Source organism: Andrographis paniculata, unplaced genomic scaffold (assembly GCF_009805555.1).
Source record: "Andrographis paniculata isolate CXL003 unplaced genomic scaffold, ASM980555v1 Contig49END, whole genome shotgun sequence".
In the NCBI taxonomy this organism is placed as follows: Eukaryota; Viridiplantae; Streptophyta; class Magnoliopsida; order Lamiales; family Acanthaceae; genus Andrographis; species Andrographis paniculata.
Window position 1 is genome coordinate 3,750,939 of NW_026137583.1, and position 23,726 is coordinate 3,774,664.

At 28.7% G+C, this 23,726-nt stretch overlaps 3 protein-coding genes across 3 annotated transcripts; 1 reads left to right on the plus strand and 2 right to left on the minus strand.

Annotated features, from left to right (window-relative positions):
- Positions 1-545: 545 nt before the first annotated feature.
- Positions 546-4,862, minus strand: LOC127253080 (6,7,8-trihydroxycoumarin synthase-like). The gene is made up of 2 exons (XM_051277511.1): positions 3,833-4,862; positions 546-1,288 (listed from the first exon to the last, which is right to left on the minus strand). Exons 1-2 carry the CDS (start codon positions 4,736-4,738, stop codon positions 677-679), a joined length of 1,518 nt encoding a protein of 505 aa, XP_051133468.1. The 5' UTR covers positions 4,739-4,862; the 3' UTR covers positions 546-676.
- Positions 4,863-14,380: 9,518 nt separating this feature from the next.
- LOC127252996 (acyltransferase GLAUCE-like) lies at positions 14,381-17,268 on the plus strand. The gene is made up of 2 exons (XM_051277390.1): positions 14,381-14,863; positions 16,194-17,268. The coding sequence occupies exons 1-2, from the start codon at positions 14,408-14,410 to the stop codon at positions 17,076-17,078; spliced, it is 1,341 nt and encodes a 446-aa protein (XP_051133347.1). The 5' UTR covers positions 14,381-14,407; the 3' UTR covers positions 17,079-17,268.
- A 230-nt stretch (positions 17,269-17,498) lies between these two features.
- On the minus strand, positions 17,499-22,332 carry LOC127252905 (2-alkenal reductase (NADP(+)-dependent)-like). Its single transcript, XM_051277292.1, has 5 exons — positions 22,000-22,332; positions 19,240-19,417; positions 18,686-18,852; positions 18,378-18,460; positions 17,499-18,089 (listed from the first exon to the last, which is right to left on the minus strand). Exons 1-5 carry the CDS (start codon positions 22,231-22,233, stop codon positions 17,711-17,713), a joined length of 1,041 nt encoding a protein of 346 aa, XP_051133249.1. The 5' UTR covers positions 22,234-22,332; the 3' UTR covers positions 17,499-17,710.
- Positions 22,333-23,726: the final 1,394 nt, after the last annotated feature.

The window sequence follows — 23,726 nt, forward strand, 5'->3', positions numbered from 1 at the left end:
ATGTATATTACATTTAAATATATCATTTTTGCTTTAAATATAAACCCTTGGTCCAATAGACATTTTTCATTTGACACTTATTTTTTAAAATATAGTACAAATGTAAAGACAATTTGTTTTTATTTTTCGGTGTAAAAGTAATAATATAATATAAAGAAGGAACATTTTTATATTTATATGGAATGTGATTTTACTTTTTAAAAAAAATTGGAAAGATTTGGTAGATTGTCGAAATTAAAGCAAAGCCATACTATTTCTCAGTAAAATTACTTTGTCTATGTTTACTTGTACAATTTTTGATCTGATTTTACTATTTCAATTTTTTTCTCAAAAAATATCAAATCAAATATTTTTTTTTATTTATTATATTACACTAAAATTTAATTTTATATTTAAAACACAACATCAATACATATTTACATCACATCAAACAACTATTTCAATTCGAAATTTTACTATTCATAACCAAAACCAAAAACCAAAATCTTACGCCTTATGAAAGTTTCATCAAAAGCTAATGACATTATCCAACCAACCTCTCATAATTACTTCAAAAACATAATTTTTCAAGGCAATTTCCAAAGTTTACAATGTAAATAATCGTTTAACCTAAAAAATTAAGCTGATAATGATACATATCATTTATTTATTTACAAACGAAAATCAACTAACAAACCTAACCAACATGCGGTCTAGGTACAACACAGAGTGGTTCTTTCTTACTCATTGTAATCCCCGGCAAAGAATCCGTATCGACATCTTGCGGTCGAACACCTTCGGGCAACTCCCAATCAAATGCATAGACAAGATTCGCAAGGACAAGCTCTAGAGTTGAAGATGCCATAAATGAACCGGGGCAAATTCTCCGGCCGGATCCAAATGGAAGCATTCGAAAGTCTTTCCCTCTAACATCTATGTCAGTGTTCATAAATCGTTCGGGCAAAAACTCTTCTGCATTGTCCCAATTCTCGGGATCTCTTGCAATGGCCCATGCATTAACATAGACGATTGATTTGGGCTCGACTTGGTAGCCTTTAAGAACGGCCCTTTTGATCGTTTCTCTAGGCACGAGTAGGGGTGCCGGAGGGTACAATCTGAGTGATTCATTGATGACTGCTTTCAAGTAGGGAAGCTTCTGCATTTCATCTTCATCGACAAGATTTTTTTGGCCGAGGGTTTCTCTGATCTCCAATTGTAGTTTCTTCATTACATTTGGTGCCTTCATTAGAGCTGTCATTGTCCAGACAATTGATGCTGCAGTTGTATCTATTCCTGCAATGAAGATATTCTATACATACAGAACTACTATAAGAAGAATAGTTCAATGATACTCCTATAGCCCAAACACTGCACAATATTTGACTTCGGCACACGAATTTAGGTGCATAGTATTAAGTAGGATAATTTGAATATTAAGTGATGTAATGAAATAAAGAAGTATATAATGATTTTTTTATTTTTGATAAAGTGTGAAATATAAATTAAAAATATATAATTATTTTCTATTTTAAAAATATTGCAGGCAGCTTAAAAGGAGAGTATGTTTTATGGAATTTGGGAAATTAGTTGAGTTTATCTTCTTCAATATAACAATTTTATATAATTTTTTTTTTCAAAAAATATCGTATGAATTTTTATATATATATATAACTCTCTTCTTTCAACATTATTTTTCATTTGTAATTTCCAAAAACAATAAATAATACAAAATACCTTTTACAAAAGTTTAAAAAAAAAATTCAAATACTCATTTAAAAAAAAAAAAAATCAAATATTCAACTTAAAATAATACTCCATTGACCCCATATTTATGTACCTGTTTGTTTTTTTTTCACGAAATTTAGGAATATTAGTATTATATTATGATGTAGTACAGATAAAAGTAGCAAGACTACAATGTCCTCGAGGTAAAAAAATTATTGTAGTGGTATGTTTGTAATATAGTGTAATTTTAAAGGTAATTTTAATAGTAGGTATGTTTTAGGGTACTAAAAAAGAAATTGATATTTTATTTTGTGACGGATCAAAATAGAAAAATAGATCGATAATTAAGGGATGTAGGAAATATAATCTATACTTTTAACACAATTTCTCATAACAAAGGACAAAAAATCAATCTATCTAAAATATATCAAAATTAATCAAAACTTGTCCTTGTTTAATTATTTTAATCTCTCTTATTATTTACGATTGATCAAATTAGTAAATATTTATAAAGAAAGTAAACATTATTAATATAATGTATAAAACAGAATTTCATAGCACGTTCTATAATTACATGTAGCAAATATATACTACCTTTGTCCCGTAAAAATAGTAATATTTGTTTTTTGTACGTAAATTTTTTAATATTAATATTATATTGATTTATAGTGAAAAAAAATATATCTATTAGATTGTGATATAAAAGTAATATCATTTGTGTAATATATTGGAAGTTGTAAGGGTATTAATTATGTTAGGTAGGTAGTACAATTACTAAATTAAGAAATAATATTTTTTTTTACGGACCAAAATAAAAAAAAATAATAATATCATTCTTATAAAACGGAGGAAGTATTATAATTTGGCAAAATATATTCCAATTTCAGCACAATAGTAATTTTCAAAGTAATGTGCTAGTTGATACTATGGGCTTGTTTCTTTATCCCAGGTTTGGGCCAAACCTGGACTGTTTCTGATTTGGGGGACAAAGTTGAAAAGGTTTTGTTTTTTTTTTTTTTTTTTTTTTTTATAAAATAATAAAAATTTAAAAAAAATATTAAATATAAAAAAAATTATAATAAATATATATTTATATACAAATATATATGTATATATAAAATATATTTATATACAAATTAATACACATCTATAACTACAGTAGATTTGACTTTTTTTTTTCTTTTAAATTAAAAGATGTTTGATGAATTACTAATTATTTCATCTTAATTTTTTGACTCGTGAACACCCTAACCGCATAAAAATATCTATTTGACTATTTCTAATTGTCAACCATTAGGTCCATTAATGTATTCATTTACTAATTAAATTATTTTCACAAATTAATTATAAAAAAATTATATTTCACTTAAAATTATAATTATACTATTTTTTATAAAATTATATTTTAAGAATAGTTTAATTAATATGATTTTACACACTACCTCTTATATATAAAAAAAAAAAAAAAAATATATCGATAAACAGTAAATAAATTATACATAGGATGTGTTGGTCATTTATTTTCAAATAAAAATATATTGCTGCTTATATTTTCGATTTTTAATAAAAATACTCCTTTCGTTCCGGTCCAAATTAGTGTAAAAAGTAAATTTTTTTGTTCTGCGAGTATAGTATAAAAAATAGTAGCAATTGTGTAATAATAATAAAAAAATAAAATAATTTTACAGTATCCTTCCAACATTAAAGAATCTTTTCTTAGATATCTTTAAAAAATAAAAATAAAAATAATAAAAACCACCTAAGCATGAGCTGGCCATGTAATGTTTTATACATAAAAGAAAATACAAAAACACCACAAGAAAAACATTACAAAACCAAACAATTAATTCACTTTAAGAAACAAAAATAAAAATCAAACCATCCAAAACACCTAAAATACAAAAAGACCACAAATACTACAGGACAAAGAAAAAAAAAACAAAAAAAAAAAATTCACATCTTTTAAGTGTTTAGGTAATAAACACTCTTTCCGTCAGCCAAATTTAAAAATGTAAAGGTAACGTACCTAAATTTTATCGGATGAAAATAATATTTTTTTGAAATATAATTTTTTTATGAACACCCATAAACAAGTTTAAAAGCACAAGAGCAAATATTAGATTCTTACCATCAACAATCCTTTGATAGAATTCCAGCTGAGTTCGACAGAGCAAGAGCTGTCCTCACGAAGTCGGATCAAGACATCAAGAATGTCATAATCATCCTCATCCTCGTCGATCTTCGCCCTTCCCGGGTCGAGATGCTCGTCGATAAGCTCTTGGTAGAACTCATCCAACTTCTTCCAAACCTTATCAAGCCGACGAATCGATCCAAAAGCTCTATCGATGAAACTCAACATAGGAAAATAATCCGAAACAAAGAAAGCAACCATCATAGCTTGAGTATCTTGCAAGAGGCCATGGAACCTTCTAAGTTCGACTCCTTCGTCGCCATACCTCTTACCAAAAGCAGTTCTACACAACAAAATCATCATAACCGACGTGACAATCTCGTTTAATTCGACAACTTTGCCACACTCGGCGAATGCCGCGATCATTTTGACCATACGAGAGACCTCGTCTTCGCGAATCCGGCGAAAGGATTGGTTTTTCTTGCTGTTCAAGAGATGAACTAATGTGATCTTCTTGACCTCCCTCCAATAATCGCTATACGGCGAAAAGGCGATGTCATTGCAGTCATATGAAAGCTTCCGGAGTCCTAGGTGGTTCGCGCGGCTGCAGAACGCCGAGTCTTGTGTTTTCAAGACTTCTTTGGCTAGCTCGGCTGAGGAGACGACGAGAATGGGCACGGGGCCGAAGTTCATGTGCATTAGGGGACCATAGGTTTTGGAGAGCTGCCATAGATGGACATGAAGGTTTGTTCTTGAGCTGAATTGAAGAAGATTTCCAATCAATGGGGGGCCTGGTGGACCTGGTGGAACAAGGGTTTTTCTTGTATTTGTTCTTGGTAGGATCAAAAATATTAGAATTATTATTGGGAGGATTGAAATTAGTAGGGAAATTGTTAGGATCATTTTGGATGATGAAGGAGAGATTTGATCTTGAAATGTTTAACAACAATAGGTATGAATGATATATGATGAGAGCAAGTCCAAATTTTAGTTTTTTTTTATATTTCCATTGGAAATCCAAAGTCGTTATTATTAGAGTGCGTTCTGGCTAAATTTTCGGCTGAATCGAATAGCTTGCAACTTAAACCAACAAAATAAGTTATACTAAATGGACTATGTATAGCAGACAAGACCTGTAGATGTCGGAAGTTTGAACTCATACCTCTCTTTGCAAGCTGATTATATTGTTGAGGGTCGTATATTACCCAACAAGTCAACACATATTCTCCCAACAGAGTATATTTTGTTCTCACTTGCGCACACTTAGAACACTTCTCAAAAGGTGAATTTAAAGTAAGCACGTTGTTTAATTTTAGAATTTTTTCAAGTGGACTTTAAAAAATAAATGTGTGCATTGTAGATATTAGTCTAACAAGTTCGGATACCATATTACTCGGAAGAGGTTAATTTAAAGCAGACACGATTTAAATTTAGAGTTCTTTCAATTGAACTTTAAAAATAAATATGTACATTGTAAACATTAATTTAATAATCTAATATATTTATCTAACTTTTATTCAACTCCAGGAATATCACATCATACTAGCAAAATAGCTCCATAGTAGAAAATAGACCCATTTATTTTTTTTTTACAGATTTTAATATGATTTATCCGTTTTGTTATTTTATACTTTTATATAGAAAAATAAAAAATTGAAAAATGAAGTATAAAAGTAATATATATATATATATGATTTTTTACTAAAAAAAGGTAATTTTTTTTTTTATGATAGACAAAAACAATGAACTTATAAATTATGTATAAATTTATTAAATGTCATTATATTGAATAAGAAAAAAGTCATCTAAGCTACTTGAATTTGGTCGTTTAGTGAAATTGTTTAAAAAGATATTTTTCTTAAATAAAAAAGTTGTATAAATAATATAAAAAAATTAAATGTGTGTCATATATTATTTTCTTTCTTTTAGAAAAATATATTTTTTGAGAAATGTATTTTTCACAAAGAATACACCTTTAATTCAAAATAATATATTTTTCCTCGGAAAGTCTCTACATATCTTCTCCAATCACTTATACATTTTTTCTTTTCGACTTTTATTTTCTTTTAGCAGAACTCGAAACAAGAGCTCTTGCGCGGGATAGTGACCTGCATCCACCCACAACAATACATTCGGCCGATTTTCACATTATAAAATACATATATATATATATATATTTATAAATATTATGTTTATGAGATAAAATAAAATATTTTTAAAAAATTATATAACAATAATTATATAATAATAAAATAAATAAACATCAAACTCCAAAAGATCTGAATCTTATCCTCTATTTACTATTTTCACAACAAACTGGATATGATAGAGATGGAGTTTTGGAACTATGTGTATGTAAAAGGCGGCTCTGCTGCAACATAAAAGACAGCAGATATAATTCAATTCAATCCGGACAATAATTCATGTAATAGGATATACTTCAATTCAGATAATAATTCAAGTAATAGTATATGCTTTCTCTCTATGGAAAAATTATACTCCCTCCGTCTCATATAATAGGGGTGTATTACCATAGATACAGGAATTTAGGTAAAGTATAATTAGTAAATAATTAAAAAGTGTACTAATAAAAATAATTATTATTTAATAAAAATAATTATAGATTAAGATTAAGATAAGTAAATAGTTTAATTAAAATTAAAAAAATTATAAAATTTAAAATTTAAAATGCAATTAAAGTGCATAATTATATTTTCAAAAATAGAAAGGACAAATTATGTGGGACGGACGAAAATAGAAAATATGGACAAATTATGTGGGACGGAGGGAGTATAAATTAGGTTGTACACAAAGACTAAAAAATAATAATATTATAATATTAATTTAAGGTAGTTAAAAAAAATAAAATAGAATATTATTAAAAATTTATTAATAAATTGATAAAAATAATAATAACAATAATAATTCTGTAAATAAAAAAATAGCGGCAAAATTATTATTATTTGTTAAAATATAAATAATAAAATTATAGGCAGATAAAATATTTTATTCTAAATATATAAATTGAGCATACATTTAGCTGACAATCAAAAATTAATACGGCAAACGGAAGAGTATTATATAGTAAATTATCGAGTTTTGAGGTTTAACAAAAAAAAAAAGTATGAAAATTTTGGAGAAAGTGAATATGGCGCACAACGGAAGATATATCAATGATAATGTGCCCACTCGAATCGGTGGTTTGTAGATCGTTCAAACAATCAGCAAATAATCATAAACAAACCACAAAAAAATAAAAATAGATAGAACATACGATTTGTTCATCCAGTTTGGTCCAATTCTGACTTACATTTCGGATACTAACCTAGGATTCATCTACTATCATCAAAGATTCCATTACACTTATTTTTGCAAGTTAAAAACACCAAAACATCAAATACACAACCATATCCATATCGGTAAGCACCGTAACTAATTTTTCACCAGTGTGTGAGCATTCTCCAGACATGGCACGAAACATAGGCATCCTCTTACTTAACTTGTGATGCTGATTGCATCTTCACTTAGAAATCTTTTTGTACTAATCCAATGAATTTTAGAATCAATCTTAACTTGTTCTCAAAGATTCCACCACGAAAGTTTTTCAAAGATTCATGAAAATCCCCAAAATTTACCCATGAAAATAATTCTTATATCCTTTTTCTCAATCAAAATTTTTCTCTCTAAATTCAAATTCTCTTCGATCTCCCCATTTTCACGGCTTAAAATCTCCCATAAATCAATCTCATCCCAAAACAAAATTTATATGATAAAGCATCAATTATGAAAATAAAATAAAATAAAATAAATCATTCATATTTTGACGGTATTATTTATTACTCCATCATTCCCAAAATCAATCCATATAATATTTTCATAAAAATCTCCACACTCATCCACAAAAATGTATCCATATATATCCCAAATCATATTTAAAATTTAAGTAAAATTAAAAATATCTTGCAATTATTTTATTTAATAATAATATATTATGTTATTGTTTTTTAAAATGTTATTATATGGATTGACAATTAAGGTATCTTCTTTTTATTTTAAATTAAAATCAATATGCACAATTTTGAATAAAAATATATAAAAAAAATTTTAGAAAAAACATATTATGAAAAATATTATTTAAACGAAAATTCAAACTAAATCAATTTCAAACTAAACTAAACAAACCCTATATAGGATGGTTTTATGAGTATAAGTTTATCTGCTTTATTTTATCAAAATGTTCAATTCTTGCCTCCAATGGAAGAAGGAAGATCGATGAACAGATCTACCAGTCAAGAGCAGTATGAAAATCGGCGGTGATCTTCTCTACGGATTTGACTTAAGGATGACAATGGATCTAAGTAGACCTGAGACCCGACTCGAACTTAACTCAGTTATTCGGAGTTGGATTTAGTTATTCGGATATCGGATTGGGTATGTTGTACTTTTATCGGGTCAGGATCGGGATTGAGTCCGATCCAAGGGTGGAGCCTATTCACTACAAAAAAAAAAAAAAGTAGTGTATTTGTAACGGAATTTCGTTCCTAAAGTTCACGTAGCTAACGTAATTCCATCTCTAATTCCGTCTCTAATATCATTAGTAACGGAAAAAGTGACTTTAGGAACGAAAAAACCTCGTTACAAAATTGATAATTTTTTGTAGTGATTCCGACCCGGACCGATTAATATATTAATAATATACTCAATTATACCTATAAAAAAATAATTTTTAATAATATAAATTATACTCTCTCCGTTCCACATTGGGTGTCTTGGTTAGTGTAGACAACGTAGACACAAGAATTTATGATAAGTATAATTAGTAAATAATTAAGAATATATTACTGAAAATAATGAACCTATAATATAAATTATTATAGATTAAGATTAAGATAACTAATTAGTTTAATTAAAATTAAAAAAAAATAAATTATAAAAGTTAAAATGAAATTAAGATGGGTAATCATTTTCCAAAAAAACAGAAAGTAACGTGAAATATGGGACGGACAGAAACGGCAATATGGACATGGTAAATAGGACTGAGGTAGTATTTAAGATATGTTTTTTATTTAATTTATTATTTTTTAATATTTTATTATTATATTTTTTAATAAATACATAAATTTTTTAATATATATCGGGTTCGGATTCGGATCAGTTTTGAGTTAAATTATAAAAAGTGTAAAAGTATTTTTCGAGTTTGTCAGGTCCATCGATTTTTGTCGGATATTGTTTGGATCGAGTTCGAATATGGTAGAGTTCAGATATAATCGGATTCAATTCGAATCTCGGATCCAACCATGAAGTATACGGGTCGGATCTCGGGTCCGGCTGGACCCAACCCATTGCCATCACTATATTTGTATTTATTGAAAGGTTTGGTACCTGATATTCGGATCATCGCCATCTTGGGCCATAGTGTGTTTTAAATATTGGATTATTGGCACATTAAAGCGATATATTAGGCAATTAAAAAACCTTTAAATTTTATGATCATTGAATCCAATCAACAAGACATCGCTTTTGCTAATTGGAATTCAGATGGTAATATATATAAAACATTGATTTATTTTCAATGCCGTATTCATAGTTAATACAAGATTTGAATTAAGGTTATTTTATTACGTATAGGGATGTCAAATGGGGTGGGTTAGCCCCGGCCCGCCCCGGACCTGCTCTTAGTGGGGCGGGTTCAGGTCTACAAAATATGCTTCGGAGCGAATTGTAGATTTTAAGTTTTAAATCCGATCGGATTCGGGACGGATTAGGGGTTTTACTAAAACTCCACCTCATCCCGGACTCGGACTCGAACCTGGGAATTTTAATAATTATTAGAATGAATATATATATATGTATATTATGTTTATATACTTTAAATTATATTACATATTTATTTAAAAATTTAAATATAAACTAAAATTTTAATTCCTAAATCAAATTTTTCAATTTGTTTCTTCCTCAATTCTTCACAATCGGGACTATTGTCGTCGCATCGCTTGCCACCGACCGCCTGCAGACTTGTTTTTGGAACTAAAATTTTGCCTCGTCTACCCTCACCGCCATCACTGCGAACCACTGCCAATATTTTTATTGTTCTTGTTTTTAGAATTAAATTTTCTAGTGTTTTATCGCTTACTTTTTTAGTATTACATTATTAAAAAAATTATATTTTATTTAAAAGAAAATAAGTTTTCCGGGTTGGCCCCGAACCTAGAGGATTCGAGACGGGACGGGTCCTGAGACCGGACTTAAGCAGGGCTGGGCGGGGCGGGTCTTGAAGCCTAAGATTTTATAACGGGACGGGTCCCGAGACCTGCAGAACCCGTCCCGAACTCGCCCGCTGACATCCCTAAAATAAGTTAGCAATCCCAAAACCTTGAAAATATGATTGATTATCGATTTTGAAAGAGGGATTTGAATACTCGACATTATGGTACATAGTTGCTACTCTTGCAAATGGTAAGATTGCAGCCTACGGTACTTGTATATAATACATATAAAGAAAAACAAAAAACATGTTTTTATTCAAAACTTGGTTCTTCACTTTTTTTGGGGGGTAATTTTATTCTAAAATCTCACAAGAGATATTTGAATTTTAGGATATAAAAAGTGATATAATTAACTGAAATAACTGAAATCTAATTGCAACAATAAAATAAAAGTGAAAAACGAGAGTATAGGCCTGTTTGGATTGGCTTATTACTTTTAAACCGTTAAAATTACTTAAAAGGATAACATTTTTATAATTTAATTTAAATTTTATAAATTATATTTAAAGATTTTAAATTAAAGTATAAAAAATGTACTTTTAAATTTTGATTATTTATATTTTAAAATTTTAATTTAAAGATAATATATCAATTAAACATAAAATTACAGTATAATATTATATAATTTGTATTTTATAATTTATTTTAAAATTTTAGAAATTATATTTAGTAATTTAAGTATAATTAAAAAATTTATATACTCCTATTTATATTCGGTATTTAAATTTTAAATTTTAATCCAAATATAGTACATAAATTAAAAATAGTAAATTAATTATATTTTTTAATTTGTATTAAAACATAATATATAAGTTATTTATTTTTATATTGTATTTATTATTATTATTATTATTATTATTATTATTATTAAGGATAAAATAGTAATTTTAACTGAAAAGTAGTTCTGTGCTTTTTTTAAAAGTAGAAGTCAAAAGCTCCTGCCATAAGTCAATCCAAACGGAGTCATATATTTTGTTTGAATTTTGATTCTAAATAGTAATTTGAACGTGATGTTTGAAGAAAAAAATATATATTGTATTTTACAAAAGAAAAAAAAAATATTAATAAAATTGAATGTTCCATTAAAAAAAATAAAAAAGGACAAAGTAGAATGTATATATATCGGGTTTTGTCATCTAATGATTTTATTAGTAACATTCCTTATGAATATTATAAAAAAATATATAATATATATTGATATTAACATAATATATATATATATAAGATATATACTTTATTCACTCGTAAAATATTATTTTTATACTAGCCTATTATCTGTACGGGTAATTATAGAAATGATGATATTTCATTTAATTTAATATTTTAAATAATAAATTTTATTTTGACAATAAATTTTTTTATGAAGATAGCCTAAATTAATTTATATAAAAAATAAATTATAATAAAAAATACAATAACTAAACCAAATAAAGAATATTAATTGAATCATAAATTTCATAAATATATATTCAATTTAAAGTCAAACATAATATAGAGATGAAAAATAATTATTATTAATCTCTCTTAAATTAAAAATTAAAATAAATTTGAAAGAAGTTTGTACCTATCAATGATAAATAAAAGTAATTATTAATATTTAAACAATATGCTAAATAATATATATAGTAACAAAAAAAAAGTAAATAAATAATATTAAGTAAGTGAATTATAAATCAAATCAAATATCAAATATATATATATGACAAAATACTTTAATTTGTGCACTATCATAATTTTAGAATTTTTATTTATTTTTTAAATAATAAATTTGGATAATTAGTTAAAATTTGTTATTCTAATCAAATAAAATTCAGATTTATCAAGATAATAAATAACAAAGATACGTATAAAATTAGGGTTTTGTATATCTATATATATATAGACTTAGACTTAAAAGATTAAGTCAAAATTGACATAACATAAATTATTATGAGATTTTCGTCAACTGTGCATTTGGAAAAACGGAGATCCCGCTTCATTGACCGTCGGATCAATCAGAAATTTTCAAGAAATGTTCATAGGTTTGTTTCTTTTATCTTTATTTTTCTTAAATACGTGGTTTTTGTTGGTTGATGTAACGATGATTGAATATGTTTATATGTATTCTTAAAAACTCTTATATTTTATTTAATTATTATAAATTTTCTACTTTTGGTTTGGACAACCCATGATTATTTTTTTTCGTATTTTATTTACGCATATAATTTGTTATTGTTCAAAACAAGTGAATGGTTTTCCACATGAAAAAATATAATTATCTCTTTATGTATATAATTTTTTATCATTTCTTATATAGTCAAAATTTTATAATAAATTTACTTTACTATAGGAAGAATAAGAAATTATATACATAAATAATATATAAAAGAGGTAATGATATTTTTTTCATATGGAAAATCTTTCACTCTCTTTGAACAACGATTTATATGCGTAAATAAAATACAAAAAAAAAAAAAAAAAAAAAAAGAGAGAGAATTTTTCATGTGGAAACCCTTCAAGGTATAAATAAATAAATAATCACGAGTTGTCCAAACTAAAAAGTAAAAAATTCACAATAATAAAACAAAATATAAGAGTTTTTAAGAATACATATATTAAATGTTCAATCATCGTTAAATCAACTAACGAAAATTATATATTTAAGAAAAATAAAAATCAAGAAAACAAACCTAAAACTTTGTCACGTTCTGTAAATTTCGGGTCGAACTACATGTATCCAACCAATAATCCCAATATTTGAAAAACCAATAATCCCAATATTTGAAAATGCAAGGAATTACGAACACTTCTTGAAAATTTCCTTGATGCGACGGTCAATGAAGCGGGATCGCCGTTTTTCCGAACCTGCGAAGTGTTGTTGGACTAAAATCTTATAGTAATAATTTTTATCAGACTTTGACTTAATCTCTTAAGTATATATAGATATACAAAACTCTAATTTTATCCATATATTTGTAATTTATTATTTCGATAAATCAGGATTTTGTTAGATTAGTTGTTATCTAATTGATTATCCAAACTTATTATTTAAAAAAATTCAAAATTATGAGAATGCACATATTAAATTGTCTTATCGTGTGTATATATATGATTACCAATATTATTCTCCATAACTAACATAAAAAATAAATACTCAAAAACATTAAGTGCACAAACCTATAACTAACATAAAAAATAAATACTCAAAAACATTTAAGTGCACAAACCTATAATTTACAAGATTTTATATTTACATATTATATTGAAACATGAAAAATACAGCCTAACCAGCACATTTCCGATGAACGGCAAGAAGGGCATCCTTTCTATGCATTGCGATTCCAAGGAAAACATCCATGTTGAAATCTTGAGCTTCGAATTGAATGTTTTTCAATGACGTGATAAATATATAGTATTAAAAACATGAAAACAAATTGAATGCTTTTTAATGATGTGAAACCAACTTATACATTTGGATTGCGCTCTAAAAAATATTTGCTCGAACCTAATAGCTTACAAATCTAGATTTGACAAGACAAATTATACTAAACGAACTATGCGTTGGCTGATAAAATATGAGAACTCAAAGATTTAACAAATGGAATATTTTATTTCATCCATCCAGTCACAAAATATCCACTATAGTTAAAATATTATTATTTATTAAATTTCGAGGCAAAAGTAAATATTGCTTATAAATTGGAGAAATGGGATAATTTTTTATGGCAAAATTACATATGATTCATATGTGATTTGAAAAGTCTGAATCATCTTCCCTTATGATTTACAAATTGTATAAAATTCTTTGTATTTTCAAAAGATTATAGAAAATTTTTTTTTTTAAGAGATTCTATATAATATTTTAAAAAATATAAAAGAGTTTTGTACAATTTTTAAAGAACTTTGTATAATATCTAAAACACAAAGAACCCTTATACAATTTTGAAACCACGGAAAAGTATGATACCGATTTTCTAAATTACAAATAAATTATAAATAATTTTGCCGAATTTTATAAACAGTATACTAAACTAATGAAGTGGGCTTAACAGCTCCACCACATATGGTCCCTCCTCAAATCTAAAAAAAAATAATAAAAAATTAATTAACTGATCATATATAAACAGAGAGCAGTTGAAATTGCAAGTTGCAATTCAACCATCCCATTCCAAAAAAAAAATTAATTAAAATTAAAAATGAATTCTTTAACAATTAAAAAAAAAAAAAAAATTATGCATTTGGATGATCAAATTTCATTATAAATTCTGCTACTAATTCCTAAGATCGACAACAACATATATTATCTCGAGCTCGACATCGAACAACAATGGCTGTCCTCTCCCCCCTGCCCTCACTGCAAGACCTAAACCTCACATTCCATCAAACCACTTTGGTCTTTCCATCGAAGGAGACAGAGAAGAGGTCCATTTTCTTGTCCAATTCCGACCATTTCTTCAACGAGAATGTTCGGACAGCTCACTTCTTTAAAGCCAATCCCGATTACTCACCGGAAAATGTGGCCGCGCGCCTCAAGAACGCGCTCGAAAAAGTGCTCGTGCCGTACGATTTTATCGCCGGAAGGTTGAAGATGAACCACAAAGTGGGGAGATTGGAGCTCGATTGTAATGTCGCCGGAGCCGGATTTGTCGTGGCTTCTACGGATGCTTCTCTTGATGAAATTGGGGATTTTATAGTGCACCCGAACCTCGGATTCCGGCAGCTCGCCGTCCAAAAGATCGACGGCTTAGCCGGCGAAGTCGAGCAGCCTATCTTTGTTGTTCAGGTATGTATTCGGAATGTGTTTGGTTTGTATTTGAATTTTTTTGTTAAAGTAATAATTAATTTAATACTCCCTCCGTCGTCCACGCAGAAATTATACATATTTTTATTTTTGGATATTCAATTACAAAGTAAATATTTCATTAAATACTTCACTTTTTTTCACAAATACCTTTAATATATTACACTATTTTTAACTATACTGTGACCAAAAGTAAATGTTTATATTGAATTGGATGGAGGGAGTACTATTTTACTAGAAAAAAATAATAATATTCTCTACTTCATCATCTATTTTGCTTTTTTTTGTTATTTATTTTAAATATATATATAATAAATATAAATTAATTAAATTAAATATTTCAAATATTGTATTTGTTATAACTACTTAAAACTTTTTTATTTATCTTAATTCAATAAATAAATATTTTTATTTACATTGAAAACTCCTAATTTTTTATAAAATTAATAATAAATAAATATATATTATATAAAATTTTATTAATAACGAAATAATATTCCTATTTTATATATTTTATTTAAATAAAATATTTAAAATAATAACAATACTATTCACATAGAAATAATAAAATTATAATATAATTATTATTAATAACTTATTAATTTATTATATCTAAAATATTGTATCCTTAAGTAAATGGGTCATTTGACCGCAGAGACGAGGTAAATATATTTTTATAGATAATCAAAAAATTACATAGTAAATAAATTGATGACATGATCTCAATGATAATAGAGCTCGTGTCCTTGAAATATATTTAGATTAAAATTTAAATACATTTACTTTTTATATAAATTACAAATATATCATTAAAAAAATTTGCATAAAATACAACAGATAAAAATATCAACATTTTTTACACTTTTTCCCTCAAAGGAATGCTTTTCAGAGGGAGTAATTTTTACAAAAACATACATTAACAATTATTTCAACTAAAAATATCCTTACTCTATTGTTATTATTATCACACTACAAGAAAAAATTATTTTTTAACAAAATTTTTTTGTCTTTAAATCTATTTTTTTCGTTACTAATGACATTAGAGACTGAATTAGTAATGAAATTACGTTAACTACGTGAACTTTAGGGACGGAATTCCGTTACAAATATATTATTTTTTTGTAGTGTCATTATGGATTTCCGCATGGTATTAACCATATTGAGCAACACATAAAACATAAATTAATAGTACATATTTTGTTTTAATATAATACCAATATAAATTTGACAAAAATATGAAAATAATTTACCTATTCAACGCTTATTTACAACAAATAATTTTAGCGACTTGTTTCTTCAATATTTTCTACAGTTGACATCTTTTAAGTGTGGCGGATTCGCGATTGGGATGTCGATGAACCACATTCTCTTCGACGGTATGGGTGCGAAACTATTCGTCGAAAACCTCGCTTCCCAAGCTTTCGACGACGACAAACCGTTAGCCGTCATCCCGTGCAAGGATCGCAGCCTCCTCGCCGCCAGATCTCCTCCCGTCGTCGCCTTTCCCCACCGCGAATTCCTTGACCTCAACGACCTTCATGCATCGACTCCACCACCCTCGAACGGCAACCAAACCCGACTCGAATACAAAATCTTCAAACTAAGCGCGGCCCAAATCTTACAACTTAAATCCCGCGCAAAAAACAGCGACAATCCCGCCGCTAGGATCAGCAGCTTCGCCGTGATGGCAGCCCTCGTCTGGCAGTGCAAAGCGTTCTCCGACAACAAAGATCGCGCGAAAGATAAAGTTTCGACGCTCGTCCACATTATTAATATCCGGGAAAGGGTTGATCCGCCGCTCCCAATGTCGTACAGCGCCAATGCCGTGTTGCCGATGGGCGTCTCGGCGACGCACGACGAGCTCGAGAACGGTCCGTTTGGCAAGCTCGTGGAAATGATCACCGAGGGGGCGAAAGAAATGACGGACGAGTACGCAAAATCGGCGATCGATTGGTTGGAGGGTCGCCGAGGGGTTCCTCACGGGGATTACATCGTGATTTCGTGGATGCGGTTGGGTTTCGATCGGGTCGAGTATCCGTGGGGGAAGGCGATGTACAGCTGCCCGTTGGTGTATGAGCGCCGCGAGATCTCGTTGATTTTCCCGGATGCTATGGACGGCGGCGTTGGCGCGATGGTGGCTTTGCCGGCCGAGCAGATGGAGAGGTTCGAGGCTCGGTTTCGCAAGTTTTTCGAGTAGTTGTGTTGCGTTCGGCGCGTTGTTTTCGACTTTGCGTTTGTTGGGTCAGCTTGTTCTTTGTGTTCGATGTTTTTAGTTTATATGTTGTATTCTCCTTGAACTTTGTATGGAATATTGTTTGTAATGTTAGTATAATATGATATTGTCTTAAATTCTAATGTTTAATATCATTAAATATTGTAATTGAGACTTGGAGGGGTTTAAAAGTATTTTAAACAATTTCTAATCAATTTATTTAAATTTTACTTATCACTATTCAAGTTATAACAAATAATTTAAAATTCATTCTCATATTCGAATCCTAAATATCTCCCAGAATTACATTTATTTTTTGGGATATTATACGTAATATTAAAAATACCTTTTTAACTTTTGAATGATGGGTTTTAATTATAAAGTATTGTAAGTAATTCAAATTCATTCCTTTAAAATTCACCATCAAATTCAAATCCATCCAACCAAACAACTTTGGGTACAAATTTATCAAAACATGAACAAGAAATCAACATGATTCCAAAGCAAATTACAAATAATTATTGATGGGATTCATCACAAGATGCATAAGTAACAAGAGTCCAACACTTGAGATCATCTTACAAACCAACTGAGCTATTAGACCATTGTTACGACGACTACTCCGGCGCAACGACTACCACTTGTTTCCCCACATTTCGACCTGAGAATAGTCCAATAAGCGCGCTCGGCGCATTTTCGAGGCCTTCGACTATGTCCTCCACGTAATTTATCTTACCTTCTTTGATGAGAGGTAGCACCATCTCCAAAAACTTCGGGTAGAGGTGGTAGTAGCTGAATACCAAGAATCCCTCCATCCGAATTTGCTTCATAATAAGGCAAGCCAAGTTGTACGATCCTTCGGGTTTTTCAAGATTGTATTGTGAAATCATTCCACATACGGCGATGCGACCGTGAACTTTCATGTTGAGAAGCACCGCGTCTAGCATCTTTCCCCCGACATTCTCAAAGTAGATATCAATGCCATCGGGGAAGTACCTAAACAAATTAAAGATACCCGTAAAAATTTGACAAAGAGATCATCACGAATGGAAATATGTTCTGTTTATATAGAGGTTTTTAAAGTTTTGATGTTTTTAAAAATTTTGAAAATATATGCATATATATTCTCGATGAATAATATCAAAAATTTTGAAAATGTTTATGTAAACAGAACCTTCTAACGAACGTAGAAACATTGCAATGATACAAAAGCTCAACAACGATGTAAGATAATTGTAGATCGAAAAGTGAAAGGGGAATGAAACAACGGCTACACGGATTAACCTCTTTAAGGTTGCATTCAAATCGTGCTCGTCCTTGTAGTTGAATGCGTCGTCAAATCCAAATTTATTCTTCAAGAGATCGACCTTCAACCATGAACCATGTTCTAATAAGTAGATATCAAATATATTGTTTACGGTGACAAGGTCCTACAACAATGAAGAATCTACATAATAGTCGAGACATTCTTGCTCATTAAACCGAGGCAAGGGAACTAGAAAGCGATTAAAATTTTCCCGAATGAACAATCTAATAATCTCAACTTTTTCGACAGTACCAATGGATCGTGCACGTATTAAATTTGTACAAACCTTAGCTTTGCTTCCGGCGCTTCCAACGACATAGCACCCCAACAATTTTGCGAACTGACCGACAAGCTGACCAACGGCGCCCGATGCAGCAGAGACAAAGACAGTTTCTCCTTTCTTGGGAGAGCATATTTCATAAAAACCCGCATAAGCAGTCATGCCGGGCATACCTGTAACGAAAGATCAAATTGGATCGGAATGAATATATTTTACTTACATTTTCACCTGCTATTCACTAATATTCTTTCTAAAAAACATCATATTCAAAACTTATTTTTTAGTTAAAATGTTAAATCAAAAATACATTTTATATTCAAAGAATCACGTCCAATGCATATTTATATCACATTAAGCGCTCATTTTCGAACTTTTTACTACTGTTCTTAAACCAACCCAAAACTCCAAAAAACTTCTAAAACATAGAGACACTTCGAAGACAAGATTCGGCCCACCTTCTAGAAGGATCCATGGTGTTTTTTAAGAGAGATATCTTCTCAAAGAATCAAAAATTCTGCAAGTTACTACTATGATGCAAAATGATTATATAAGAGACTAACCGAGGATGCCGGTATAGTAGGAAAGTGGCACATCAGTGTTTTGAATTTTGAATAGGCCATCAGTCGATGTGATGAGGCTGAACTCCTCCCACCCGGTCATGCCCCAAACAAGGTCGCCCTTCTCGAACTTGGGATGAGAAGAATCCACAACTCTTGCAACGCCGTATCCTGTGATAACCTATGCGCAACAAAGTGTGCATTTGTTCAGAAAAGATCATCTCAGAATCTGATCAATATAATGTGAGGCCAAATTGAACATCTCATAGCATCTAATTAATATCATAGCAAACTTGTTCCGTAAAAGATTGCTTGGTAGTGTGGGATGAACTCGTGACCATGAGGTCATGAGTATTCGGACACCTTCAAATCTTGTCTGTCACACATAATTCATCTAATGTGACTTACCTTATCGTTCTAGTTTGTAGCCATTAAATTCGATCAAAAATTTACTCAAAGCAAGCTCGATGAGTTGTAGCTGCGGGTTTAAATATCATAGCAAACTTTACTAGTAACATCACCCATTTGTGCCAAACTTTTAACTGTAATAGCAAATCCTCAATCTTATAACTTCATTGAAATACAATAAAGTGGTAGTGAAAACTAAAATTAGTCCTGTGCTCACTTTGTGTTTTTGAATAGTATGGATTTCCTATAAATATTATCAAAAAAACATATAATATATATTAACTCAACTTATATAATATACATATTTAATCCATTAAAAAAAATCAGTTCAATACAAAATATTATTTTTATATTACGAATTTACAATTCCCATCATATTTATATTCCATCCAAAAGCGCATAGTAAACACATATTCTATTTTCATAGTATTGAATATACAATAGATTTATATTTTGCTCCATAGCATATCATATTCAACGCCTATTTTTCACCTAAAAATTTGCGAGCTCCAAAATATATTAAAATATCAAAACAAAATCGAAAATCAACGATGCTACTTAAACAAAGTTCTTTTCAATTTTTTATTATTTGAATTTTCTTTAATTGTTTCTCAAAAAACTACACTTTTGTTCTTATAAAACACCTAATATTATTTCAATGAAAATTCCAAACCTCAGAACTCAATCCAAATCCAAAAGAATAACACCAACAAGTTCATTTCAAGACTAAATTATGCTCCAACAGTGACATTTTCAAAAAATAAAATAAAAGTTCTTGTATGGGATGAGGGACCAGCAAATTTTTTTAATATATTGAAAATAAAAATGACAAGCAGGATGTTAAATATATATATATATATATATAAAAAGATATAAATTAGAAAACTTAATCTGTTTCTCCAACCCAAAACTGGGCTGTAGAGGTTTGGAGAACAGACTTTGTCCTTTTTTTTTTAATTATAAATATAAAAAAAATTTATAATAATTATAATTTAATAAAATATATATAATATATATCATTTTGAAGAAATAAAATTTTTTATAATACAAATAAATAAAAATTTAAATATATATATATATAAATATAATATAAATTTATAATTAAATTATATAAATTACTATACATTTATATTATTATATTTATACCCATCAAATCAATACACATCAAAACTGCAACCAAACCCACACTAAAAAAAAATATCAAAATTCAAACTCATCTCAAAATTCAGATAAAAATCAAACACAAACCCAAATTTCTCCGAAACCTCCTAAAGAAACACTAGATAGCATACAAACACAACCAAACCTTAATAAAATAATAGTAAAAGACAAGTTGCTAAGATTCCTTAACACACAAATCTACCTGTATATGGTTCAAATTTTGGTCTATTTTAGCTAATTCATAGCCAGCCATAAATAAGAAAGAGATATATTATCCTACTATTGTATTGTATATATCGATAAATATAGTCTATTTGTTTATTTTGCAGCTACTATTTGGACGTGGGGTGTTATTTTTTATTTTTTATAAAAATATCAAATCAATAAAACGTTTATTTTTTATTTTTTATTTTTTATTTTTATGTTACATCCTACGAGTTGAGATGATGACGATGATGATATAGAAAATTTTAATACTCTCTCCGCCCGGTGCATAGTTGTCGTTTACTTTTTGCACGTAAAGTTTTTAATATTAGTATTATAATGGGTTGTAGTGAAAAAGACGAAATACCTTTATTAGTATTGTGCAATATAAAAGTAATGACATTTGTATAATATAGTGTAAGTTGAAAGAATATTTATTATGTTTATTATGTTAAATAGGTAGTAAAATTACTAAATTAGAAAATAATAATTTTATTTTGGGACGGACGAAAATAAATAAAAATAGCAACCCTTCAATGGGACGAACGGAGTGAGTATTCAAATCTTAAACAAAAATTCAAACTTCCAAATAAGACCCTCTAGATTATTTTGATAAGTGTTACAAGTGTAGGAGGAAATAAATATTTCAAATGATATTTTATAAAAATTATGAATAGTACCAAATTTAAAATAATAATAATAATAATAATAATAATAATAATAATAAATAATTTTCTATTTAAAACTCAACTTTTACATCAAAACACACCAACAGGCAACATGGTTGAATGAGATTATCTTATACAACAAATAATCAAATATTTATTTTCACTATTACTATAAAAATAAAAAATAAAAATAAAAAACACAGCCACTGTTTCATGATCATCTCCACTTTGAACGGCAGCAAATAAAAATTAACCAAAGAAAGAAAAAGAGCCAAAAGTAAAATCCCAAAAGTGGCCATAAAAGATGGGAAGAGTGACTGACCGAGCCGGGGGTAAAAGAGTCAATATAGCTGGCCTCCACCTTCCCCATGCGGCTTCGCATGTACGGATCGCAGGACAGGTAGAGATTCTTCACCAAAACGGCGTCGTTGCAGCCATCGGGAACCTTCAATCTGACCGCCGACGTTCTCAGAATCATATCGGATTCCTTGGGAAATCCATTGACGTAGTCCTTCAACAAAACCTGCTTGTTGCTCACTTCTTCCTCCCCCGCCATTAACTAATCTCGTCGCTTCGATTCTGCAATCTAAATGAATATACAGAAGAAATGACAAGTGGTTATGCAGCGATTTAATGGCGGGATTAAATAGGGAGAAAGGCGGTAGGGTTTTGGTGTTTGTTTGGTAGTTACTGTGCGAGACAGCCAAACCCATCCAATAACAACGGACGAGATCCCTAATTTTGTCCAACCTCGAAATATAATTAAAAAATATAATAATAAAAATAATTATTATATAATATAAATTACTATATATTAAAATTAACATAATTAATTTAATTAAAAATAAAAATTATAGACAAAATAAAATGGAACGGATGAAATATATAAATTACAAATATATTATTATACATATATATGTATAAAGTACACGTAAAAAAAATGTCAAAATTATTTTAAATGGGTAATTTCATCCTGACAAAATGAATATATTTTCATTTAAAGATATGGATTATATAATTGTGATAACGTTTGTATAGTTTTTATAATAATTTTGAAATATTCAAATTAATGACATTTGAAAATTTGCTTTAATGGAAAGAAACTTGGGGTGTGTTTGTTTGGAGGTTTGGATTTTGAGTTGAGATTTGAATAGTAAAAATTTTGAATTTAAATAGTTGTATGATGTGATATAAATAGGTATTGATGTGATGTTTTGAATGTAAAATTAATTTTTAATATAATACTTCCTCCGTCCAGTTAAAAGGTATACATATTTCTATTTTGGGACGTCCAATTACGAAGTAACCATTTCATTAAATACCCCATTTTTTCCAAAAATACCCCTACTTTATATCACATCATTATTTTTATACCAAAAAATTAAGGGCAAAAATGTCATTTTACTACTTTTACCTAACCACTATAATTAAAATATTATTATTCCTTAATCTCTGCGCCAAAAGTAATTGTATACTTTTAGCTTGGATGGAGGGAGTATAAAAATGAAAAATAGGCGTTTAATTTGATGTTTTTGGAGGAAAAAATGAGATAAATAGTGAAAATTAAATTCAATCCCCCAAACAAACACACCCTTAATTAACGTATCACCTAAAGAATTTTTGTTTCGGACAATTTGGTTCAAAAGCTAGGTTACGAGGTTTTTTTTTTTTCATTAATCATTTCGTTAAAATCAAATACTCTCTTCGTCTCACAAATATAGTCTTAATTGAGTTGGACACGGGATTTAATGAATATTGATGTTATATTGATAGTTGGTAAAAAGTATGAATGTGAATATATTAGTGTAAAAAGTATGGGCAATTGTGTAATAAAAATGAAAAAATAAGGGTAATTTTATGGTGATATGGTTATTTATGGAAATAAGACTATTGTGTTGGGACGAACAAAAATGGTAAAGAAGACTATTGTATTGAAGGGAGGGAGTATAAAATTTTAGAGAAATTTAAATATTAAAAATTATATATATAATTAGATAAATATAAATGATTGAAAAAATTGTTGATAATTTTAAATTTTTAAGTTTTGAG